Source organism: Dicentrarchus labrax, unplaced genomic scaffold (assembly GCF_905237075.1).
Source record: "Dicentrarchus labrax unplaced genomic scaffold, dlabrax2021, whole genome shotgun sequence".
NCBI lineage: Eukaryota > Metazoa > Chordata > Actinopteri > Moronidae > Dicentrarchus > Dicentrarchus labrax.
The window spans coordinates 19,060,747-19,087,686 of NW_026136714.1; the positions used below are offsets into that span (position 1 = coordinate 19,060,747).

General features: G+C 39.8%; 2 protein-coding genes and 2 long non-coding RNA genes across 4 annotated transcripts in view; 2 read left to right on the forward strand and 2 right to left on the reverse strand.

Moving 5' to 3' along the window:
- dapk1 (death-associated protein kinase 1) overlaps nt 1-14,084 on the forward strand; it is a 73,320-nt gene extending 59,236 nt beyond the window's left edge. The window contains exons 19-26 of the mRNA XM_051423013.1: nt 637-714; nt 3,251-3,467; nt 6,609-6,794; nt 7,000-7,197; nt 7,321-7,459; nt 7,843-7,963; nt 8,299-8,487; nt 9,261-14,084. Of these exons, the coding sequence (XP_051278973.1) occupies nt 637-714; nt 3,251-3,467; nt 6,609-6,794; nt 7,000-7,197; nt 7,321-7,459; nt 7,843-7,963; nt 8,299-8,487; nt 9,261-10,556 (2,424 nt within the window). The 3' untranslated portion in view covers nt 10,557-14,084. The remainder of the gene's footprint in view (nt 1-636; nt 715-3,250; nt 3,468-6,608; nt 6,795-6,999; nt 7,198-7,320; nt 7,460-7,842; nt 7,964-8,298; nt 8,488-9,260) is intronic.
- Nucleotides 8,409-9,319, reverse strand: LOC127376296 (uncharacterized). Its single transcript, XR_007887499.1, has 2 exons — nt 9,192-9,319; nt 8,409-8,528 (listed from the first exon to the last, which is right to left on the reverse strand). It is a non-coding gene; the product is annotated as an uncharacterized LOC127376296 (long non-coding RNA).
- An 844-nt stretch (nt 14,085-14,928) lies between the features above and the next one.
- On the reverse strand, nt 14,929-19,005 carry LOC127376295 (uncharacterized). Its single transcript, XR_007887498.1, has 2 exons — nt 18,870-19,005; nt 14,929-18,052 (listed from the first exon to the last, which is right to left on the reverse strand). It is a non-coding gene; the product is annotated as an uncharacterized LOC127376295 (long non-coding RNA).
- Nucleotides 19,006-20,021: 1,016 nt separating this feature from the next.
- Nucleotides 20,022-24,928, forward strand: ctsla (cathepsin La). Its single transcript, XM_051423024.1, has 8 exons — nt 20,022-20,141; nt 21,111-21,245; nt 21,353-21,475; nt 21,852-22,004; nt 23,042-23,266; nt 23,790-23,958; nt 24,085-24,202; nt 24,501-24,928. The coding sequence occupies exons 2-8, from the start codon at nt 21,123-21,125 to the stop codon at nt 24,598-24,600; spliced, it is 1,011 nt and encodes a 336-aa protein (XP_051278984.1). The 5' UTR covers nt 20,022-20,141; nt 21,111-21,122; the 3' UTR covers nt 24,601-24,928.
- The last annotated feature ends 2,012 nt before the right edge of the window (nt 24,929-26,940 follow it).

Consider the following 26,940-nt stretch of genomic DNA (forward strand, 5'->3'; position numbering starts at 1 on the left):
CAGGCCTTTGTTGCCCTCTAAATTTTCCTCCACTAGCATGACACATCCGAATCATGTTATCCGAGGTCAGTTTAGTAATGTTGAGAGTAAATATCCAGGTAGCTCGGGAAACAAAGCACCTCCTGCACTGCAGTGAACACCTCACGGTAGTGGCTAAAAATGGAGGACTTTGAGAAGACAGAACAGGTCAGAACAACCAGCATGACTTGTCCTCATTTCAAATTTTTCTGGTTGTCTCTTAAGTCTCTTGAAATCAGTGTCCTCTCTCGTGATCTGGCGAAGCCTCTTGAATCTCACATGACACACAGCTTGAGCCATAATATTGTCAAAACTGTGTTTGGTTTGGTCTCAAAAAATCTGATGTTTGAATGATTAAACAGCACAACACAGTAAGATATTTCCATTTTTCTAACGTACTGTATGTCCAAAGGGCTGCTTCCTCCAGTGGCAGTGTGTGTGTAGCACAACATAAATTACTTTTTTCTAAAATTAATGAAAAACAATGAGATGTTCAGCATCCTAAATTAAATGTCAACACAAATGTACAAATTAAATATGAGGGATTATCTGTTTGATCATAATTTCTCACACATTATTTATTTATTTCTTTTTCTCTGTTTTTTCTTTCTCTCTCAGGATGGGAAGACTGCAGAGGATCTGGCTTACGCTGACCAACACAAGCTCATCGTTTCTTTGTTGGGCAAGCTTAAAAAGGTAAAAAGTGACACACACACATACTTAAGCCTATCAAGAAATGTGAAACCGGTGAATTCTTCAGTTCACTGTTTAAATGGAAAGAAGTGGAAAGAAAATACCTAAACTCTGTATGACGCAAAACCAGGTTTCACAAACACTCATCACACTTTCAGGTCTATTTCAGTGCAGAGGTGTGGAGAGAGATGGCTCCAACTAGAAGGTGTCAGATTTTAGTATTCCACCCCATCCCTTTAGCACACTGTGTGGCAGTGCATTACACAACACATACAGGTATATTAGATTGTTGTATTTGATTTGTTAGTTGCTATATTTGATAAAAAACACAACTAGAGACATAAAACCTTACAAGGCTTTGTGGATGTTTTCGTGGTACATTTTAGCCATTTTTATTCAGAATGTGCAAAGGCACTTCAACGCAACAGGACACATGCCACCTTCTAGTTACATGATATTAAGCTTTTCTACACTGGTTTGTTCCAGAGGTGTATGGGGAGTTCAGTCCAGTGTTCCCAGTCTGACTCGTGTCACATCTACCACAGCGCACCTAAATCTAAATGTTACCGACTTCTCCTCCAGTCCATTTTTCCAGAAAACCTGCTGAGATTCAGTGCAGAGCGTGAAAACATGACAGCAGCAACTGTGAAAACAGTCATCCTCTGCATATGCTGGGATAATTTAAGACACTTTGGCACATTGATGCCACTTTTGAAAGAAAAGCTGACTTCCCAAGAACCCAGAGAGAGAAAAAAACAGTCCTGTTCCTCTAACTTTAAAAGAGTACATGTGTAGTTCAACGTAACTTATTTCAAAAAGAGAAGTTATATTCTGCTCAGATGTGAATCACACTTATTGAAATTAGAAGCTTTTTTTTATTGAATGTGTTAACATAACCCAGGTGGGAGTAGGGAGTGCTTTCAGATCCCACACAGCCACTCACAGTATTTGAGGCCTCTTCTGATATATGACTCATCTATTGGATGATTAAAAAAGTGTGTCACATGTTAACAAATGTTATCTGTTGAATTGGCAGATTCACAGCATGGTACAGAGGAGCCATCCATCTTTGGAAATGGCTTTCAATGTTTATGTGCCTGAGTGTACAGGATGCCCTATTTCTTTACACAGAGAAATGTTGTATATTAGTGGGTTGATCCTTTCAGATAACATTAGAGGGTTATTTGAATGTCAAAAAATAAAACTAATTTACTGTGGCTCTATAAGGTGATTTACGCACAGCATACATTATGGTTGTTCAGCTTTAACAAATAACAGTCACATGTTGCACTTGCCTGCCTATACCCTTCACACCAAGGTGTTTCACTACATTGGAATGACTCCAAATTGCATTTTTAATAGTCTGTATTATCAAATAATTTCAGTCTAAATCAAGCAAATTTAGAATTCCAATAGTGAAACCCTGATCATCCTACAGCCTGTTACATTTTTAAAAATATCAGTCCACATGTATTAATCGACAACAGCAAGACACATACGGTGGTTCCCAACCCTTAGGATGTGGACTAGTTCCAGGCCATTAACCTTTGCTCCCAGGCTGTGTTGAACCAGTATACCAGTATAGGTTTTTTAGCCATGCTAGTGGCTGTAAGGATGGTAATGTTGGTCGGTCGTCGGGTGGGTGGTCTGGTTCGCAACTTTGGTCCAGACTAAAATATCTTAACAATTATGGGATGGATTTCCATGAAATGTAGTACAGAATTCATGGTGACCAAAGGATAATTCCTAATTACGTTGGCGATACCTTGACTTTTCCATCAAGTGTGATTCTCAAACACCCCAACAACTATGGATGGATTACCATGAAATTTGGCACTGACATTCAAGTTCCTTTCAGGATCATTTGTAATAACTTTGGTAATCCCTTTACTTTCCAAAATGCAGGTACCTGCAAAAGTAATGACATCAACCTCAACTATACTTAAGCTCTATTTTGCAAACGTTAGCATGTTAACATGTTAAACTAACTAACTCTTAGTCTTGTTTTGTGGTAGTTACTTTTAACTTGACACAGTTTGTCTGTGCTGCATCTTTCATTATCATTCCCTGTCATGCCCCCAAAACAGAAGGCTGATTTTGAGCTGGTGTGTCATCATTACCCAAGGTAATCAATGCCCACAGCTACTTGATTACAGTGAGAGTTCTGTGGTGCAAAAACATTGGGAACCCCTGATCTAATACATATACACCCTACTGGGATGGTACAATTCAAACAGCCATCTACAGTCTGTGTTCCCGATGTCTGAAAACCTCCCACAGCTGCTGGTTCACTGTTGTTGGTTGCAATGTATGAAAAACATAGTAGGAGTTCTGCTACTACAGTATCTCTGGTGTGTTTGGAAGTTTCTCAAAAGAAAGATGCAGTATGTGGAACAAAATCTGATAAATTGAAGTCTGTCATGAAATGAAAACATGTGGGAGTTCATGCCATACAGGAGATAATGGTGTATCTCAATGTGACCTGAACTGTCAGTGGTTTTTTGATAAATCTGTGTGGGTGGGTTCTTTTTTGGGTCAGGACAACCACAAACTGAGCTACATCCAGCAGCTGCGGCCCACTCAGACCGTCCAGCCAAGGATCAAGCTGAAGCTGTTTGGACACTCCGGAGCCGGGAAGAGCAGCCTGCTGGAGTCTCTGAAATGTGGCATCCTGCGTAGCTTCTTCAGGAGAAGGAGGACACGCATGACCAACACGGCCCGCCACCCCAACTCCCCCATCAACTCCAAACCTGCTGGTAGGTGACAGACGGCTCTGGTGAAGATAAAATAATCCTTGACAAGATTAAGCTTTCACCTGCCAAGAACCAGACTGATTTGTTCTGCCAAAACAGGCTAGAATTAATAATTTGCCGTTCTGTTTAGTGCATAGCAACAGTGTTTAGTCAATGCTTGTTCCTCTTTTCAGACATTCAGACGTTCATGATTCATCAAGTTCATCTTGACATACAGTTTTCACATTTTCTTTCACATGGAAGCATGAAAACCATAATTCCAGTATGCCACAACTTGATTTTTTAAGTTTGTGGGTTTGACCATCTGTTATTTTTCACATTAAAAAAAAAAAAAAAAAGAGCTAAAAAGATTACAGATGGGGCTAGTTAGTGAGTACAGTTTTGTCATAACCAATAGAAACAATGGGCAAAGACACCAGATAGATAGGATAGCTTTCTATTCTGTCACATTATATTGTCATTGATCATATAGCATTTTGGTCACTTTGAGAAATAAAAAATGTCAACAATTCCTGCAGTTAATCCACATAGTTATATTTTTAGTGGTTTGCAATTCTTTTTTAAACTGTCTACATTAGTGGTTGCATTTCAGAAAGTTTTCCAATAATTGTTCCTGTTAGCTGTACACGTATTTCCAGGAACTATCTGCTATTCGTCGTCCAGTTTAGTGTCCCTGTGTTTGTCTAAGCTTTGTGTGTAGACACATAGGATTTTTTATATAGAATGTCTGACATTAGTGACCCATAGTGAGAGTGTCAAAAAAGATGGTGTGGCAGTTTCACTTCCTCTTTTCACATATCTAATCCATGTTTCTGAAAACAAAACAGAGAGCACCCATGTTCACCAGGATGTCTCATTTCCCTACAAACAAAACTAGTCAAAAATAACACCACACAATCAATGAAAAGCACCAACACAAACATCACCCTGCTTCTCACCTTGTTCACTTAACATCTAACCCAGTAACCCTTAACCACAATTCCAGTAACCCTTAATATTAACCCCATTACTGCAGGAACCTTAACTGGAATCTTAATGTAAAAAAGGTCTCTCCTTTTTACTGCTGCTGGTCTGCAGAAAAGCTTGTTTGCAGAGGTCAGTCCTGCACACAGCGACAGGTCTGTGGTAAGACTCCCTGACATGTTCAGTGTAGTGTAAAAAAACACGACTGAGCACACACTCACACACACTTTGTGTTCAATCTTTCTGCATTTGCACTCTATCTGCCCTCTCTCACACACACATACATACCATTGTGTTTTCGTTAAGCGCTCTATTTTGTTGCGCTCTGAGCCATTACCTCCCAGACAGACGTGATGCTCACTCAGATAATGGTCAGTTACGTGAGCCGTATAGTGTTACCGATCCCATCCTCTATACTATCTGGAAATCTGTTGCCTGTGTCAGAGCTGAAAGGAGTTTGAAAGAGCTTTTTCTTGTTTCTTTCAATTCTAGCTGAATTCAGTAACGGTCTTTATCGACTCTGTGTTATATCTGCAGCAATACGTGACATGAGTCCACAGTGAAACACAAAGAAGCAGGACTGAGAGGGAACAAGTGCCATCATGATGTCCATTTGTCTAGTTTTTAGATTTCTATAAAAGCAAACGTAATAAAGGCATCAATTATGTACTTTTGTAAGCCTGTCGAAAGTCAAAGTGTGGCACGTTAAATGCATATTTACCTTTGTCTAGTGTCAATATTTGTAACTTTATGATGCCGTTGGCCACAAAACTCAACTTGACACCTGAAATGGCTTTCAGGCTGTTCATGCTTCAGTTGTTTGAGAGAGACTGATCTTCTTTTATTCATTCACTCACACAGAACAACACTGAAGAAAGATTGTTAATACAGCTTGAGGTTTTTATTCTTTGTCCGTTATGAATCATGCTCTCTTGTAAGACACTTAGGACTGTCATAAAGAGAAAAGGTGTTGACACAGACATATGAACAGCTTTGCATCCCTGAAGTCCAAACCTGCCGCAGATGTTATTATTAAAAACACTGTCTGACCTAAAACCAGACAACCAATATGGCATCAAGTCCATATTTCATGTACTGTAACATTTTTCTCACACTTTTTGTTGTTGATGCATAAAGATGTCTCAGAAGTGGCCTTTACTTCACTTGACATTTTGTCATTTGATGCTTTGTTTTTATGATGTAACCAGTTCCGTTCTGCAGTGCAGTATTGTTGCCAGTGTTACAGCTGAATATTTGTATTATTATTATTATTATTATTATTATGATTATTATGTTTTGTCATGGGGGTGCAATTACACCAAGCATGCCTGGAACAATTCAACATGTGTTTTCTTTTAATTCTGTTTGTTTGACCTGGTAAGAAGCTCCCTGATTGGTTAAGGCCGAGAAAATCAACTGGCTGCAAGAAATAGAACATTTTGCAGATGGATTTCAACCAGACGTTTCTCAAGCTTGGAAAGCTTTAGTGACAGGTTACTAAACAGTAACCAGTAGACTTAGCTGTGGATCCATGTGACTTTTGTTTACAGCCTTTGTCAAAATGAGGCAGTATGGACCCAAACAAATACAAAACTGCAGCAAAAAAAGACCTTTTGTCACTGTGGTTCAAAACCAACTGTAGGTGTGGTCCTGCAGAGTGTCAAAGAAATCCAAATGTTGTCTGCATAGTGGATTTATTTGTAATAAAACAGCACCCCCATGTGGTAGCAAGTGTGCATTTATTGGGTGAAAAATAACTGAGGATCATCAGTGGATAATCTAGACAGACATAGTTCTAAAGGCCTCGGTTTGTTCCACAATAAAATAACCTGGAATATTTCAACATTCAAATGTTTATTAACATACAGATTGACATTATACATACATTATATAATATACTTTGATTATATTGGACCAGTTGAACATTTATAAAATATCTACTACTACAACTTTATCTAAATTCTTTTTCCTCATGTTGTAGTGTTATATTGCACTACTTTAGTCATCTATGTGATGTTTCTCCTACTGAAGAAAGCTGTTTTTGAATAAAAAATAAAAAATTGTAGTTTGAAATGCATAATGCATCAAATTCCCTGCTCCTCATTTAAAATATATACTCAAGTTCTCCAAAATCTAACCCTACTGTTTCCCTTCTCTGTGTCTCTTTTCCTCTGTGTTTAGTGTCAGTGAGCATTTCTAACTTGTACCCGGGCTGTGAGAATGTGAGTGTGCGGAGTCGCAGCATGATGTTTGAGCCCAGCCTGACCAAAGGTGTCTTGGAGGTCTTCTCCCCCGTCCACAACGCTCTGTCCACGGCTGATGAACAGGCCACAAAGGCCATCGACATCCAGCACGCCAACATCCACGGTGAGAGCCCAACTCACTTAGATTTAACCAAAACTGGAACATTAAATGTCAAGGTTAAATGTACACTTTCAAAATAAAATAACCTTTATTTACTGCGATGAATAAGATATTGCTTAGTACAGAGATGTGCTAAAGGCAGTGATAAATAATGACCTCAACAACAATATTAACATGCTGTTCATGTCACTTATTTCACTCTCCGTAGGTGTGGGGGATTTCAGCGTGTGGGAGTTTTCTGGGAACCCGGTCTATTACTGCTCCTACGACTACTTTGCAGCCAACGACGCCACAGCGATCCACCTGGTCCTGTTCAGCCTGGAGGAGCCGTATGAGACCCAACTTGGCCACATCACCTACTGGCTGAACTTGCTGAAAGGCCTCACACTGCCACAGGACAACATCGGTGAGGACGGGGAGGGTTTGAATGATGTCCATGACTGCGTTATTAGTGCTTTTCATTGGACTGAGCATAATCTTAATAGTAGATCCTTGCCTAACTTCTATCATGTTGTGTGTGTTTCTCCAGCTTTCGGGGGTCGGATCCAGCAGCCTCTGATGGTCGTCCTGGTGGCGACACACGCTGACCTTGCGGCCGTCCCCAGAGCTTTCTCTGGAGAGTTCACCTACGACAAGGAGAAAGTGCTGCTCAAGGAAGTCAGAAACAGGTTGGGACTCGAACACACGGCACAGAGGAGGATTGCCTTTATATATTTGTTGTTGTTTGTTTTAGTTGGATGATTTTATTGACCAGATGGCACCTCTTGCAATGCAGAGGCAAATTATTCTGTATTAAACTGACAAGCAAAGTGTTTTCGCTAAATACTACAGTACCCATGAGCCTCAGCGACCATTGCTATGGACAACCAAATAAGACACCATAGCTGCTGAGATAACATGACCTAAATGTTACTAGTGGTAATTACACCTCTGTTACAGTTCAAAATGTTGGCATCAGAACGTTTAGGTGTAACACTTCTTCATATATTTCAGTACACCTACAAATAGATTTAAATTATTAAAATAGTGGTGTTGTGTTTTTTGTTTTCAGGTTTGGGGTGGACCTGCAGATCAGTGACAAGTTGTTTTTGATGGACGCTGGAGCCTCAAACTCCAGAGACTTGAAGCTGCTGAGGAGTCACCTGCAAGAACTTCGCGCCAACATCATCTCTGTGAGCTCTACAAACACACACACACACACACACACACACACACACACACACACACACACACACACACACACAAAATGTCTTTCCCACCCTGATTTGTGTTTTTATTTTAAACCATGTGCACACAATACAATTAATATATAAATTTATCAAAAAACATATAAAGGTATATGTTTCAGTCGAGTATCTTTATGGGGACAACACTGAATTTGTCATGTGAATTAACAACTAGGATACTGAATTAAAGCATCAGAATCTGTTTTTGTCAGTCAATCTTAAGAAATGATAACATACAGTAAATCCACTTATGTACTGCTCTTACTTCTCCATCGTTGCAGAGTTGCAGTCCCATGACGCTGCTGTCTGAGCGTTTGCTGACCACTCTGCCGGCCTGGAGGAAGCTGAGTGGACCCAACCAACTGACATCGTGGCAGCAGTTTGTCAGCGACGTCCAGGAGCACATCAACCCTCTGGTCAGCCAGGACCATCTCCGCACACTAGCCCTGCAGCTCCACAGCATGGGGGAGGTGGGTGTTTGTTCATCTGCTTCAAAGCAGACTGTGTGTAGCTACAGGATAATAGAATTATAATTATGTTGTTTTTTGAAAAGCTTTAGAAATCACACAACCTGCGTATATAATCCCACATATAACAATAACAAAAAATATATATCTATTATAATAGCAAGACGAAGAAAGAAACCTATATCAGTTTTCTGATTCCTTTTTTTGTTTTTATGGTTGCTGTGAGATTAATTTAAAGGTTTTGTTCTCTCGCCTGATTTACTCATCAAAGTTCGTCTTCAGCAGCTGATTGTCAGTTCACCAGAGTACCACCAGGGTGCGCTTTTTGTTCATGAATGAATAAAACCAAAACTTTGTTGTCATCAGTAAGCAATTACTCAGAATGACTCTGCAGCAGGAACATGTTGATTCTCTGTTTATTTACTATAATGATTCAGCTCAGGAACTCAGATGAGGAACCATACTGAGTTTTGAAAAGTGCTTTTTTATGAATTTGCTGTTTTAAATTAAGCACACTAGGTGTCATATCTTACTATGATTGCAGCAACTTTGCATCCTTTTTTGGGGATCTTATTTTCTTATGCATCTTTGTCGATATGTTTCACGACATTTAATTTTCTTCACATTTTCCTGAATATGTTTAATCCATACCTATTTCCCTCTGTTTCTCCAAACCTTTTCTGACTTATATTTTGCTGTCAACTCACTCCTTGTTTCCTGTCCTCTTCCTCTCTCACCATCTTTCCTCCTCATTCATTTCCTTCCTCCTCCCACAGATCAACATCATGCAGAGCGAGACGGTGCAGGATGTTGTTCTGCTGGAGCCTCGTTGGCTCTGCAGCAATGTCCTCGGGAAGCTGCTCTCTGTGGAGACACCCAAGGCCATCCACCATTACAGGGGGCGCTACAGGCTGGAGGAGGTGCAGGCTCTGGCTCCGGAAAGTGACGTGGACGAGTTGCTGCAGATCCTGGATGCCATGGACGTCTGCGCCCGTGACGCCACCAACCCCTCCATGGTGGATGTCCCCGCTCTCATCAAGACAAACGGCCTCCACCGCTCCTGGACCGAAGAGGAGGAGGAGGAGTCTCTGATCTACGGTGGGGTACGACTTGTCCCTGCAGAGCACCTTACCCCCTTCCCCTGCGGCCTCTTTCACAAACTGCAGGTGAATCTGTGTCGCTGGAGTCACCAGCAGAAGCCCGAGGAGGAGGGTGGGGAGGATTTCGATGGAGATATCCACCTGTGGACCAACGGAGCCAAGGTGAGCCAGGCAGGCGTGGAGGCCATGATCCTGCTGGTCAACCACGGCCAGGGGGTGGAAATTCAGGTGCGCGGGCACGAATCAGAGCGGGCCAAGTGTTACACCCTGTTGGACACCGTCTGTAGTATAACGGAGAACCTGCTGGCCTCCACACTTCCCGGACTGCTCACAGCCAAATATTACCTGAGTCCTCAGCAGCTCCGGGAACACCACGCCCCCATCATGATCTACCAACCCAAAGATTTCTTCAGGGCCCAAGTCCAGCGGGAAACCTCGCTCACTAATACCATGGGCGGCTACCGAGAGAGCTTCAGCAGTATTCTGTCTTTTGGCTGCGCTGAAGTGTACCAGCACGGGACTCTGGGAACGGACATCCACATATCAGACGTCCCCCTGTTGGCACGCAGGAAGCTCTGCCGCATGCTGGACCCTCCTGACGCTCTGGGGAAAGACTGGTGCCTGCTGGCCATGAACCTCGGACTCACAGAGTTGGTGGCCAGACACAGCAACGGGACTCCAAATGGCACCCCTGAGTTGGACTCGGATCCGGACTCCCAGCAGAACACGCTGCAGCCCAGCCCGACAGCGGCGCTCCTGCAGGAGTGGAGCGGGCGAGCAGACAGCACAGTGGGTGTGCTGATGGCCAAACTGAGGGAGCTCGGCCGGCGAGATGCCGCCGACTTCCTGCTCAAAGCTTCTCCTGTTTTCAGGGTCAACATGGAGGCATTAGCAGGGGCAGCCAACGGCTACCCCCCCACCTGTAACGGCGGCACATCGTACAACTCCATCAGCTCCGTAATATCCCGCTGAACTGAACAGGGCCGGCTTTCTGTCCTCACCAAACGTCAGATAGTCTGATGTGACATTTCCCCCGAAACAGGACAGTCACAGACTTGTGTGTGAATGAACATGAAGTGCAATCGTTACCAGAGAGTCCAGCTGCTCGTTCCTTGATCTCTCCATTAAGTTGGCGAATGAACCAGATGTTGTGTTTGTGCTCTCCACACCTGTACAGCTGACCTTTCCTTCCACTATGAATGTTGTGAAAGAGGTGATTGTCCTGAGCTCCAAAGAGGAATCCTTTATTCTGTTCTTAATCTTGTTGTGCTGCTTCTACTCTACTGCAAGTCTCACTCATCTTACAGCTAAAAGACAGAAAAGATACATTTTTAAACAACTTGACAACATGAAAAGATTGGACGTGGTTAAAAAGATGGCGGCCTCATGTTTGGACCTTTTACATATCCATCCTCAAGTGAAAAACTGAGGACTTAATTGTATCAGTATACATGTTAGAGGCTGCCATCTTCACTCACTCCATCCATCACAGTTTCATATGACATTATCTTCCCTCCTTGCTTCTGTTTTACTGATGTGACGTTTGGCCATTCAGCTTAGTGTTTAATAAATTAACAGCATTTTTCAGAGTGCCTTTGTGGCCTTCTACCTCCCTAAAGAGCACAAATAGTCTTATTATAAAAACAGTAGTTCTTTCCAAACATTTGAAGAACTGTGCCTTGTTGATACTAATAGTAAAATAAATTTCAATCTATTGAGCAAGTTACATTTTAGACAAAGAAAAAGTTAATGAAGAAAGAACACGGAAAAAAAAAATGAAAGCTTGGCTCATGTTACAAAGTTTTGAAAGTTACATTTTACTAACACAAAGCTGAAATCAGTGATCAGATTTCTGCTGTGTTCTGTTAAGTGTCTGAGAGTCAGTGCTAGAGATAAAACATGTTCAATCTTCTTTCGTATTCGAGTCAGAGTGGAGTCGATGTGTTGCTCTGTGGGAGTCAAACGGAAACGTCATTCATGTTTAATTGGTGTATTTGTGGGCTTATACACATTATTTCTTCATTAATCCAACAACAGAAATCTCATGATCTTTGATTCATTTACAGTGACACTTTATTTTACGGGTCCGGTAATTTTCTAGTGACAGTAGAGACAATGTCACAGCATTAGCAGCTGCAGCAGAACCCACTGAGAATTATTACCCGGCTCTGCAGACATTTTGGATCATTGATTGAACTCTTTTCTAATCGACCCCTCTGCCACCATCAGGGGGCAGCTGTTGTTAGTGGATAAACACATGGTATACTAGCAGCCGGGCACCAAACAGCTGGACCGAGAATGATCATGTTTGTTGGTGAAAATGGTGGAGCAAAACAGACTTACATTAAGAAACACGTCTCCCGATAAATGCTAATGTTGCTTTGTGTCTGCTGTTTGTGAACAAGTTCATTATATCAACCTTTATAATGTGATAATATTGTTTTCAGCTTGTTCTGCTGCCCCCAAAACAATCTAATAATGCAGCTTTAATTGTAAGTATACCAATTTGAAGCCCAAGTACATGTTACATATATGTTACATTTTATAGTCGTTATATAGTATGTTTAGCAGTTAGTATACAAGAAATCAATGTAATTTACCATTTGATACCACCAGTTAAACTAAAAGTCTCAGTTTTATAATTATTACTAAATCACAAGACTTCCCTTTCCAGGAACTTCTCAAAGACTTTACAGTTACATATCAGATTCTTTCTTGGAAATTTTAGCCAACTATGGGACCTCTAAAATAAAGTCAGACTTTTAAGTGATAATATTTATAGTAAATTTACTCAATTTTGATTCACACAAAAGGACCTTTAGCCATTTGAACAAAGTTTTTTCCACAAAGTACAGTGTCTTATTGAAGGATGTGGATTCTTTCAGCAGAACGTATTTGCTGTAGAGGGTCACAGAGATAAAATCATCATGGGAGACAGGATGGAGCTCATACTGCTGAGCTTCAGGGTCCAACGGAGACCCCCAAACTGTGCACTCATGCTAATTACTTTGAATAGAAAGTGCCACCAAAAATGATTAAAAAAAACAACATAAAGAACATTTTTAACATTTTCTACTAAACTAAAAGGTTAGTTTTATCCAGAGCCATCTGACGCTGCACCTTTTTTAATGTTTCCTCAACAGGGGGATCAGTGAAAAAATAAGACGTCAAAAAATCAAGTTACCGTCCACAGTGTCAGATTTTTACACCGTGGCATCGACGCCGCTTCTGTCGAGCTAAATTTGAGCTTCTGTCAGTGTTGGTCGGCCATGAGTGGCTTCACATCTTCTTTCAGTTTGTCTTTTTATATCACGAAGCTGCAGCCCGGCTCGGTCAGCAAAAGCAGGGAAAAAGATGGCGTGAAGTTAGTATTGTTAGCTGAATAAAAGGCCAAAGGCTGCTGATGACAGAAATGTTCCTAGAAAAGCATTTTCACTTTGTGTAAGCTGGTACTTTATAATGTGTGTGAACCTGAATGAATGCTCTTTTTATCAGTGCATGTGTTGATGTTGGGAAAGAGTCTTTCATTCCTAAAAGGTTGGACTTTGTGGATGTAAAGGGCCCTTTTCAGGATGCAGTTTGATAGAAAACGATGAGCTCTGTGCCAGAGTGCAGTATTTCCTGTCTGCTTTACTTCCCCAGTGTTACCATCTGTTCACAGAGATACAACTTTGAAGACTATTTCACATTCTATACTTCTCTCACTTTTTTCGTCTCAGCCTGAACTTGCCAATCGACACAGCAGACTTCTAGCTGTGGTGTAAATACTCGAGGCCCATTTCCTCAACTTCATGCTCACTTTTCTGTTCTGCTCAATTTAAGCTTTTTTTGCCCAAATATGTTGATTCCAACAAGGCAGAATGAATGTACTACACATATTTCCTAAGAATATGGTTATAGGTAAAAAAACAAAAAAACAAAGATATGGTGATAAAACATGATGAAATGAAATGTCCCAAACTGGTCAGATACATCATTTTATTTTCCTTGTTTTATTGAAGCTTTTGTTGAAGTTGTGTATAATCATTGCCAATGTCGTGTGCCCAAAACACACTCGTTCATTCCTATATTATCGCCTTGTACAGTACACAGGTTCACAAGTGATGTTTCAGAAAGGGAAGTGAATATTATGTTTCTCTTGTTTCAGAAAAAGAGGCAGATTTCTGTAAAAGTTGGGAATCACTTATATTATTATCAAATTTGTCACTGTTTGGTGTCTTTTTTTCCGGACGTTCCGACTGCGAGTCTGACCGAAACAAGTGGATTTAAAGGTGTTCTCAAAAATATTTTCTGTTTGTTTTTGTTCGGTGAGGAAAGATGTACTCAATATTACTGTTGAGTGAATTTTTCCCCTCTTAGACTCTGGTCTAATCGCCACATTGCACAGTCTTTTTTGTTGCTATTTATGTTACATTATTTTAGCATGTCTTGGAATGCCATGTTCTTAGTACTTCTGACACTTTATAGTGTAACACATTTTATAATAAATTCTTTACCTAATACCATTGTATCTGTCCTCATTGAAGACACACTATTAGATGTTTTAAAAAGATTCCTGAGATAGCACATAATCGTTACTTTATTGATTTTAGACATTAGTAAACAATAACAGCCATATAAAGAGGATTGAAAGACTTGCACTAAGTTAAGGTTACACACAAAACTCTGTTGGCTTTACGGCAGTAAAGGGTTCTCCAGATGACGAAAAGGACAAAAACAAAACATTTCTGCTACATAAAATTGTAAATCTTTTCAGGCTTTCTTCCAATATTAGCTTTTTTCTTACAAATTACTGCTAATACATATAAAAGCTATTGGTCACTGGTCACGATACATGGATACAAGCAACTGGTTAATGTTGGGAATTCTTGCTTTACGGCCCAACAACAGGAAGAGGGTGATGTTCTTCTATTATGAACAACTAGCTTTTTACAGAGCAGGCGTCGGTAACAAAGGTCAGGAGAAAAATCAATTCCCACACTTAATTCTCCTTATCAAAGGCAGACAAACATGATAGGAGGGTGAGGGACATGACAAACTCTTGCTTTTTGCTGTACTAATGAGATTTTGGGAAATGTGGTCTTCATTTTTTTGAAACATGAGCACTTAAAACATCACTGCAGTGAATGGATATCATTGTTGACTGTGGTGTTACAGCTATTTGTTAATGCTTAAAAAAACTACAGTGTATAATTGAATAAAAAACATTATTACATGACACAAACTTCCAGTGTTTGGTGTTGATTGTTGTGCTGAGGTGCTGTAGTAACAAGTCAACTGTGTGTATTTTATTTTTTTCTGTAAACAAGCAAATTGTGACATTGAGGTGAGATCAACGCTCCAATGCAGTTTGTATTTTTTAGTTTATTTTATACAAATCAGTGTCATTATCTTGAATCAGGATTGTCGGAAACGGGTGAATGTATCTTATCTACCAACATAGATTTGTTAATTATTTAAGAAATAATATTTCTCTGTGATTTTTCTTTTTGTTGTTTTGTACTTTTTCAGATCCAGTAAACTGCGTTCATATGTTTGGGTTCAATTATCAAGTAAACATGAAGCAGGGTCTGAGTAATCCTGAGAATCTTACCTGAAATCAAGTCAAAGAGAGAGAAAAGACACAAAGCAGGATTTTTAAAAGCACCAAAAGATGCAGATCTTTTTTTGGTGTGATACCTGCATGGCACTAAATCTTCAGACTGTGTGATGTATAGCAGAAAGCTACTAATCCTTCTGACTTATTAACTTAACCAAGATAAGATTAAAACGTTATACACCAGTGTTAGTTTAAAGGACGGCCTCACCAATTCAATCTCTGATAAATCAGGGACAGAATAATGTCTTTTGGGTGTTTGTCCTCTACCAGATTCCAGGTTGTTATTCACACGTCTCTGGGCTCATTGTGGAGCTGCAGAGCTGCAGGGACCAACCACCCACACACTCACATGACCTACTGCTGCCTGAAGCACTCTGCATTTGTCTTAACTTGTTCCCAACTGCTCACGTGTTGACTGTCATTCAAAGATATTTGTACAGAGAGAGATTAATGGAGCGCAACTCATGATGTTTAAATCACGTGGTTCTTATTTTGCTAAACATGAACTTGGTGAATTGGGTTAATTCGAATCAAATACACTGTATGTCTGGTGTCTTCACCATCAAAGTGACCTGTAGTTGATTCCACATTTAACATTTGTTGTTTGGATGCATTTTCAACTGAAATAAGTTCATAAATACCTAAATGAATATATCAAAATCTAAAGACAGTAGCCTCAACTAACTTCTGAAAACAAGTTTGTTGCTAAATCCTTGGAAGTTTGTCTCAGAAAACACAGCTTGAACTTTTAATCATCAAGACAATGCATTCATTTTCAAGCTGTGCCTTAAAATAACAGTTTCAGTGTGAGCACAAGCTCAAACATCTGTTGGAATCAGTTCTGCCTACAAACATAAATAGCAGTCCACAGATACAGTAAAAAATGAAGATATACAGCATAGTCAATAGAGCAGACTACATTACACAAACACCAGCATAAAGGATCAATAAATAATCGATCATTAACAACAGCATGTAACTAAAAGCTCTAACATGTTCTCTTATTCATTGCTTCTTCCAGGTCTACAACAAAAACATCCAAGTACATGTACAGTACATACCATGAATACATTCATCAAACTTCTGTCACAACACGAGGGGACGCAAATAATTGTCAGTGTATAGACGAACAGGTTGAGGTTCATTCTTCTCTGTGCACCTGTGAGGAACTTTGTTGACAACACAAGAAGAGACTTTTACCAGTAATTACCTTACATACATTTCCTTACTGTTAATATTTACACTGACATATTTTCATATGTTTAAAGTCTAAGCTCTAATCATGGTTTTACTACCTGTTACTAGTCCAGCTGATAACAAAGCCTGATAAACTGAATATAGGATTGTCGAGAAAATACAGCAAGGGAGCTGTTCTGGAGCTTTCAATCACATCACATGATCTTCATCGGCTTTTGAAATATGACAAACATTATTGTTGATCTTGAAAACAACAGTTGAGAACTTAATCTCACCACAATGTCCTTAATAGGGCCTAGCTATTCCTGCACTTTTAATCTAACCACATGATCTTCGTCATCTTTTAAGAACACAGTGTTAAACTGCATTACGTTACATTTTTACCCCTCTAGTGCTGTAGAATCTTTCTGTTTTGTAATGAGTATTACAGCCTGACAGGACTGCTAGCGGGGCTACCTTTAGTGTTGTTGTATCATATAATCCAATACCTCCTGGATCAATAATGTTAACAAACAATTGAGGCTGTTATTTAAAAAACAACGTGGTGATAGTGACCCCAGTTTGGGGACGTGTTCATCAGTTTGGGTCTGTTAACCTTTGTGTCTGGATGGGAAGACCAGCCGCTGATAACCTTTTTGTTGTGTTGACTGAGCAGCGTGCTAATCTGAGGAATGTAATGTTCACACAGTACTCCAATGAAGATACACCGAATATTCATCAAATTACAGACAGCAGGAAATCCTTTAAATGCACAAACGTGTTACCAGAGGCCTTACGATGGACTGTATCTTAATTTCACACAGGCTATAAATAAAGACATTTAAAGGAATAGTTTGACATTAACACCACTGCTGTATCTGTACGGCAAATGTAAAGCTACCCAGCGGCAGGTTAGCTTAGCTTAGCACAAAGACTGTAAACAAGGGGAAACAGCCTGGCACAGTCCAAAGTAAACAAAATACGTCCATAACAGCACCTATAAACGTGTTGTATGGGGGTCATGTGTCAACAGCGCTGATGAGATATAATGTGTTAATTGGTGAGCTTTAGAAGTGCTCGTAGCCAGTTAGCTTAGCAATGCTTAGCTTAGCTTAATGACTGGAAACAGTGGGAAACAGCTAACCTGTCATGTAAACTACACGTAAAACTTGTTTTTTGTACAAATTAAACTAAGTAAATATAAAACATTGAGTTTTAGATGTGCTATAAGTTGGATGTTGTTGCTTTCAGGGCTAGGCTACCTGTTTCCCCCTGTTTCCAGTCTTTGTGTTAAGCTAAGCTAACCGCTGCTGGCAGTAGCTCATAAGGGTGGTGTTGATCTTCTCATCAAACTCGTGCCAAGAAAGTGAATATTTTAAAACAGAAACAATAAGCATGTTCTGTCATTTGCATACCATCCGATTCATGTCAAACCTAATTTTCATTTTGCTGATAAAGCTTTGGCATTTTTATATTTTGCTACTTTTTGTGAATACTTCCACTCCTTCTGACAATATTCATTCATCAGACAAATCCAACTGCAGTTATCTTCTTTTTAGGTGACTTTAAAAGACGCATGAGGTGACTGACCAGACTTGCTCATACAGGAAGTTTTCAGTCATATGTCGCTCTGCTTGAGCAACATGATCCCATTACACATGAGCTGCTGAGGACGCAGTCTGCTTTCTGATTTCTGCAAATGCAAGGAAAGGATGTGTTTTTTACCACAATGTAAATTAAGATGCCATGTTAACATTACGCAGAGTTGCACCAAAAAACATTTGGAACATCATGCATCCTTCATGTGACAACATAAAGACATGATGCATCGGACAGATGTGGATGAATCATGTCACATTACATCACTGTTAAGCATTTAATGTTAGCATTGTGTATGTGTATGATTTATATTTAGTATCTTGGTTTTAGCAGCCTGGATTTGTGGGGGTGTATTTAAATAGTTATTATTTAGTGTATTCAAAGCAGCTGTTTGGCATTATGTACACTTATTTGTTTTCTTGACAAGAGTAAGATGAAAAGATTGATACTATGTTTGGTCTGACAGTGGTATCAATTTTCTCATTTAATTATTGACTAGAAACCCAGTCGTGCCCAAAATGTCATACCATTGTTATAAATTTGAAACTTTGAGACAAAATGTAAAAAAAGAAATGAGCTGGGTCTACACTTCAGCCTGTGTGAACCACAAGAATAAAAATACTGGTAGTATTTTCATCCCTTGTGGTTCAGACAGTAGTGGAAGTACTCAAATGATTTACGTAAGTAAAAATACAGAACACTGTAAAGTATCACAGTAAATGTACTCTAATGTATAATGCAAAATAGCTCCTGCTGTCATATATTATTTATTAATCGTTGGTTTTGTGTATAAAATCTGAACCTGACAAGTAGCTGAAACTATAGATAAATATTCAAAAATAATGCCCCCCAGAAATGCGGGGCAATGGGAGTATAAAGTAACTTTAAAAATAAATATTCAAGTAGCCTACCCATAAACCCGTACTTGAGCAGAGTAGATGAGTAAATGTACTCGGTTTACTGTCCACCGCTGGTGTCAGACTATCATCATCACAAATAAGCAGCGTTAGGAAGTTCAAAAAGAAAAGGTTTTGTTCTAAATGCATAAACAACTGTGTCTGTTCACAGTCTTATCAATCACATGAGCATCGACCCTGATTAACTCAGACTTTGTGCCAGCAGTTCCTGGAAGACCTGCTGCACATTCGTAACCTCCCACAACCTTGATGATGAAAGCATTGACTGATAGTATCATACATCTAATATCCTTTATAGAGATCACTAGTCAACCAAAAGCAAAACAATCTTCTCTTTTCACACTGTAGGAGCAGATGTCATATTTTTGATGGCATGCTCCATTTCAAGATAGGACAGTTTAGAAAATGTTGGGCCGAAGGTTTCACTCTCTCTGTTATCTCCTCGTCTACAGACAAAACAAAAACAAATATGCCCTCATGTCGGTGTTCCCTTGCGTTCTTAGTATAGTATTATAGTAAACCTGAAGAGGATTACTTTAATTTCCCTGATAGGCTTCAATACCACAGCTAAGAGGCAGAATCAAACAGATAATGGGTTGCTGTGCAATGCATGGATTTTGAGCATTGTCAACTTTAAAGTGCTGGTGTTGGTTGAGAACTCCACATGAACTCAGAGAAGTTTCCTATCACTTATTTTATTGTAGGTGCTCTGTAGTGCGTGTATGCACATATGTAAGATAAAAATACAATAAATATCAGGTTGAACTCTGTATTGGTAGATACTCAATCGATCTAGAGCAAAAGATTCTTCACTTTTAGATCTCTTTGATTGTCCAACAAGAAATGTTAATTACAGTAATTTAATACAGAGGTCTCTGGCTTGAGAACCCTAACCCTAAAAAAATGTCTATCTTCTCTTTTAATCAGCTGAACAGCATTGTAAGTTACTATGGACATCTTTACGGGGTCCTTAACATGAAACAAGTTAAAACAATCAACCCCGAGTTAATAAAATGTCTGTTTCCCCTGTTTTAGCTGCAACAATCCTTCAAGAAACACAATGTCCTCTTCCCGACACCATTCCAGAGGGAGGGAATCACGTGCTGCCATGGTGACACATCGGGGGCGGGGCCTCTGTGCAATAAACAAGGAATGGACCAATCAGAGAGCGCGGTGGGGCGTTATTCTGCTGCCATACGGGCCTTTATAAACTTTGTCTACCTCGACCCAGGAGTTATTTTCTCCTCCTTCGTCTCCAACAATACAGTAAGTCCTGAAATGTTTCATCTTATCTGCTTTATGAAAGAAAAATATCTAAACTTGACGCATAAATTCAGTGTACAAAGCAACACTATTGATATATCTGTGCGTTTTCTTCGGGTTTTGTTTTTAATAAACAACGTCCCAGCGTCCGTTTAAAAAAATGTATACCTCAGTCAATGTTTATTTTAAATTTATTTGGAGAGTCAAAAATTCCCTTTTTTTTAAATTGTTATTTGCAATCTTTAGCCATCTTGTTTCATTCGGCTGCCTTTGTCGTCGTCTCCCCTCCTTTAGCAGAAAGCAGCCATTGCTATTTTCTCTCTTTCCTTCGGCTTAAATTAAGCAACAACATCCACCAGCAGTGGGTCCATTTAAAAATGCCGCTATCTGGTAGCGGTTAACATTAAGGTTTTGTTTTCGGTTTCCTAGTTGTAGTTTCAATGTCCAGGTCGGTTTCTTGGCTCTCCGCCGCCTCCACAGCAGATCCCGTGACTACGAACAAAACACAAACAGGCTCGGGTTATTGTCGACTTTCTGCTCAGCAACTTACAGGCAAACAGCCACAAACAAAAACAATCGAGGCCTCCCGTTTTCAAATCAGACATCAATGTATTATAGTGTGCAGGATCCTGTGCTGTTATTTCGCCTATTTGTGCCGTGTGATCGGGAACTGGCTGTACTGTCGGGAATGGGATTTACTGCTTTAATGCGGATCCCATTTTTTTTGTATGAATCACGGGAGTCGACGAGCTGCATTATTGGATTTGGTTGCATGACAAATATCTCGATGGCGAAACATGCGAGAAGGAATTTCGATGGTAAACTTGCATGACTAAGCGTTTTCCCCAAATAAATGACTGTCTTTTGTAACGGAGTCTGTTTGCCCAGTCAGGACTAGAGGCCGCTCTGTCAGTGATTAACCCACTTCGTCGGAAACCGAGTCCTAACTTGTGTGTTTTTGTTGTTTTCCAGTAGGAAGCAACAATGCTGCCTCTAGCAGTGTTAGCCGTGTGCCTGAGTGCAGCCCTCTCAGCCCCCAGCCTGGACCCACAGCTGGACGACCACTGGGACCTGTGGAAGAGCTGGCATACAAAGAAGTATCATGAGGTGATGTGTTGTTGTTTTTCTTCCAGTAAGCTGTTCATACTGCATTAAAAAAAAAAAAAAAAAAAATGTTTAAGTCTGACTGGTGGTTTTGTTTGTGTTTTTTGTAGAAGGAGGAGGGCTGGAGGAGAATGGTGTGGGAGAAGAACCTGAAGAAGATTGAGCTGCACAACCTGGAGCACTCCATGGGCAAACACACCTACCGTCTGGGCATGAACCACTTTGGAGACATGGTGAGTCCGCAATGATCCATATCTCACTTGGAAACACATATCAGGGTTCTTTATAAAAGGCCTGGAAACCAAAGAAAGCAAAGGAAAATAGATTTGATAGCTGGCAGAGTAGACAAGAGTGCACTAAGGTTTGGAAAAAGAGTCACAAACCTTCAAACAAAGGATAGATGAATCGAGAACTTGAATAGATTCTGGTTTGGGGCATGGACGTAAGAAAACACAAACAAATAAATAACAACAATAATAAATAACCTCAGTCATAAACGACAGCTGCTCTCTGCCTTTCTTTTGTCTCCAAGTCTCATTAGATTATCTGTGAAATGGTCTAATTCACATCGGCGGTGTGATTTACTCACTCTGCTTTGTCTCTCCACAGACTCACGAGGAGTTCAGGCAGCTCATGAACGGCTACAAGCTCAAAGCAGCGAGGAAGTTCAGTGGGTCTCTGTTCATGGAGCCCAACTTCCTGGAGGCCCCCCGTTCTGTGGACTGGAGGGATAACGGCTACGTCACTCCCGTTAAGGACCAGGTAACAAACGTTTATTATCTCTCGTGTGACCTCGGGGCTCCCCGACCTGGCGAATTATCAAGGTGTGGTTAATTCCTGTAATGAGGCGTACCATAAAATGTAGACAGGAGTTGGCAGTCACAGTGTAGGGAGAAGACATTGAAGACATTTTTAGGATGTTTCATAAACATCTTTTTAAGGACAGATCTGATGACTCATGGTAACATGCATGAGCACTTATAAATAACTAGCATGTAAAATTGATTCCAAAAAGCACATAAAACACACAAACAATCCTCTGTTCTCCAGTGTTGTAGTGTTTGAGTCTTTATTGTGAAGAAGTGTTGTTACTGTCAGTGTTGTTGTTCCAGTGACAGGCACTCTGCTGGTGTAAACAAAGTTACCACAAGCTCTTATTTTTAATGTTCGCATGACAGGAGAGCCAGAAGCATGAGCTAATATCAGCTGTCGAAGAAACTCTAAACACTATTACGTAATGTACAACTTGAACAGTTGCATCGCTACAAATTCACTTATTTGAAGCAGCGAGGTCACGTTGTCCACTGAAGTGAGAGTTTTGCTTGAGCAGAAAGATAAGATGGCCGCTTGCAGGTTGTTTTTGTTATCTACGTGGTCCACACACACTCCTCCCTGTGTGCACAGTCTGGTCTCTCCACCCCCATGGCGTGCTGTACATTGACACCCTGTAAGCTAAAACCGGTCTCGCGACTGACTGTAAACCAGGGCAGGGCAGAGCAGTATACATTAGTTCAAAGTGTCCAACGTCCAATGTGACTTTTATTTATGCCACTTTATACAAACAGAAAAACTATTAGTCTGTACAGAAGGTATAAATGTATAAAATGTTTTTGAGGCAGCATTTAAAAATGGTACCAGCACAACAGACAGAAGTAATGGAAACAAAATGGCCGACATCAGAAGAACCTGGGGAAAAACTGTAAATCTTAAAAAAATAAATGAATGAAATTTAACTCTCTTTCTTTTTTCACTGTCATCCAGTCTTAACACAACCTTCAACCCCCCGGTGTCTCTCTCAGGGTCAGTGTGGCTCTTGCTGGGCCTTCAGCACCACCGGAGCTCTGGAGGGTCAGCACTTCAGGAAGAGCGGCAAACTGGTGTCGCTGAGTGAGCAGAACCTGGTGGACTGCTCCAGGCCCGAGGGCAATGAGGGTTGCAACGGAGGTCTGATGGACCAGGCCTTCCAGTACGTGAAGGACAACCAGGGCCTGGACTCTGAGGACTCTTATCCTTACCTGGGAACAGTACGTATCTGACGGGAGGAGGGACAAAGTCAAGTAGACACGTGGAAAATGGGTTTTATATAGTTAATAGAGGCTGTTTTACTGATCTTAGAACGTGTTTAAAATTCCTACATTTAAGTTTTAATAGTCTTGAATTTAGGTTTGTAAAACAATGGCTGCAATTAATGTTTTTTTCCCATTATTATTGATTTATTATTTTCTCAATTGTTTTTTTTTTTTTTGGAAAAACACCAGAAAACCTAGAGCACAAGGTTCAGCTTCAAGTGTCTTTTGTCCAACAGAGTCCAAAAACACTCACTTTTCTGTAATCAAATGTTTTGCTTGACACGATTGATGGATATTCAGAATAGTTCCAAATTAATCCCATTGATCAAGTAATTGTTAAATCCACTAATCAATCATTGAAGCTCCTCAATAAACCGTTTGGGCAGTGTTTAAATGGGATGAAAAAGCTAAGTAGAATACTTTGGATTAGGAGGTTTGTGTTGGCGCTCACCCTCTTCTTCTATGTGTGTTCCTTCAGGATGACCAGCCATGTCACTACGACCCCAACTATAACTCTGCCAACGACACTGGATTCGTCGACATCCCCAGCGGCAAGGAGCACGCTCTGATGAAGGCAGTGGCCGCCGTGGGACCCGTCTCAGTTGCCATTGATGCCGGGCACGAATCCTTCCAGTTCTACCAGTCAGGTCAGTTCGGAACTTTTGAAAAAGAAACGCGATTAAAGCTTCTTTTTTGCTAGTATCTGTTTTTTTAGGATGCCATGTATGTAACTGAGTGAGATTTTATTTATTTATTGTTGGTTTGTTTTTTAGGAATCTACTATGAGAAGGAGTGCAGCAGCGAGGAGCTGGACCATGGTGTGCTGGTGGTCGGTTATGGCTTCGAGGGACAGGATGTGGACGGCAAGAAATACTGGATTGTGAAGAACAGGTCAGTGTGAAATATTGGAATTTGAGCACTTTACATTTTACAAACATTTTGGTTGATTTAATTTTACTACTGCATTGACCTACAACTCCTGAAATGAACTTCTCAGCCTAACATGCAACAGGGTGCTCGATGTATAGGACATTCATTATGGGGGTAACGGTTCAGAGGAACGTTGTTACAGAAGTAATTCAACAAGCTCACGTCCTTTTGATTTTTATACTGCAGATTCTCTGTCAAAGAATCTAAATCAAATCTATTGCACTCATTTCCTGACCCTTTGTTTGTTCTCGCTTTGCAGCTGGAGTGAAAAGTGGGGCGACAAAGGCTACATCTACATGGCTAAAGACAGAAAGAACCACTGTGGAATTGCGACAGCAGCCAGTTATCCTCTCGTCTAACTTTTGCACAGTTCCACTAGTTAGCACCATAGTGTTTTTTTATTGCAATAGTTCGGCTGAAGAGGAGGAACGAGGCTTCGTTCAGCGCGACACGTTGAGAGGAGATTCTGTGATGTCTGAGAAAAACACTGTTGTTTTTAGGGAAATGGCGCCATTTTGTTTTGGCTGGTTGTATGCCACTTTATGAAAAGATTTTAGTTTTAGTGTGTTTTATTCCTTGTAAATATATGTATGCTACTTGGTAAGTGATATGTTAACACTTGCTTCGGTCATTGTAAATGATTTTTTTTCTACTTTTACTGTGATCAATTAAAGTTGTGAAACACTAGTTTGATGTTTGCAGTATTTTATTGTAGCTGTCCTGTGAATGCCACGTACGTCAAACAGGTTTACGTTCAGCTCCATTACTGTGTGTTTTTCAGACAGTCCAGTGGGTGTTAAGCTGAAGTCATTATTTTTTTATATATATATATATATATATATATATATACACTATATAAAACAACATTTCAGTTTATCTGGAAAATTTCAAAATCACCGAATGTGGAGATGCACACATTTCACAGTGACAGTGTACATAAAACACTATAGTGCAGCTTTTGTATTTCTGTTTCTCCTAAAATAAACAACCATCAAATTATATCTAATAACATAAGTCATGGAAAAATAAATTTCTAAAGTAAAGTTATGATAGCTGTGGAAGCTGCGTAACAAACATTAAGTAATCAGTCACCTCTGTTGATCTTGTTGCTAACTGCTACAGACTCACTGATAAAAGAACAAACAGAGGGGTGTTTGTTTTCATTGATACATTTGGTGATCAGTGTCACTGTATTAGCTGTTACAGATAAATAGAATTGATCACATAATCACTGGTTTTTAATCTTGTGACTAAACCAAACAGTTCATGTTTAATTGGGATGTTCATGGCACTAAATGAGGTGTCAGCTGTATTCTGTTGGTAATCACACATGCTAGTTTGACATGCAGAGCAAAGACTGAGTCATATGATCATATGTAAAAGCTGCTGTGCTCCCTGTTGATTGGTACTGGGTTCTTATAGGATTATTGATTCTATAACAATGGTGGTGATTCATAAGCAAAGTGGTCATAAATGTAATGTTAGGATATCTATCTCTTAGTATATTTCTATGCTGGTAACGCAGCACTTTTTATTTGTGATACTTCACCTCAGAGTTCTCTCCACTCTGATATGCTGACAGCGAGAGCAGCTGGAGGAATGTGTTGTTGTTGTTATGCAACCTAAGTAAATGGAGCCAGAGGGAGAGAGAGTGATTAAAGGGTCAGTTCACTAATCGCAACAAAAACCTAAACATATTCTCTCACTTACCCATGGTGGTGTCCAGCCTTAGTTTTATGTTCTGACATTTTGAGATATCTACCTCTGAAACCTTTTCCACTGTGAATGGAATTACGTTTGTAATGTTCACAGCAGTGAAAAACAAGTTCACAGAAACAGTTTCCTGGTTAAAGTCCATTACCATTAAGGACACAGTGTCTCCGTCTGCGCCTCTTTGTTTTCTCTGTGAATATTTTGGGGTTTTAGTAACTTTAAAACTCAGCACATGGTGTAAATCTTACAGTCCGATTCCAGTAGTTTTAGATTTAACTTATTTAAACTTAAAACATTAATAAGTTATTAATAATATTTTAATTATATATCAATATGAATATATTTTCCCACCAAATGTTTAACCTGGTATTTCATTATATTTACAGACAGTGTAATTGTACAGGAAACTGAATAAATAAAAAATAAAAGGGTACTTGTCGAGGGTACTTGGACTTTATTTTTTATTTTTTACTTAATGTGTATTATTTTTATTATGTCATTCATTTCTTAATTATTTATTTATTTACCCAAGTAAAGGAAACTAAAGAAGACAGGAAACAAGGAAGAAAGAAGGAAAGATGGAATGACATTTTCCGTCACTTTCCACCAAAATAAACAGATTTGATCTGATCTGAGCTACGGCTCATTGGGCCAACAAGAGGAAATCCTACATGGCAATAAACCTAATCCTCTTGTGGCACCATATAAATATAAACTCTTGATCCAATAACAGCAGTTCATTCACACTTGAACTCTGAAAAGTCTCCCATTGACTCTCATTAACACCCCCTGAAAATTAGTATTTGTTTTATTCCAAATCTGACTCCAGAGCCAGACAGAGTTTCATGTAGAGGCACTTTAACTGTAATTTGTGACAAAAATCCTGTTATATTCACAATCAGGATATACTGAATACATAACTATTACCACTGATTCTTAAAAAGAGTGAATAAGATATGAAAAATATGTAGATTAAATTCTGTTTC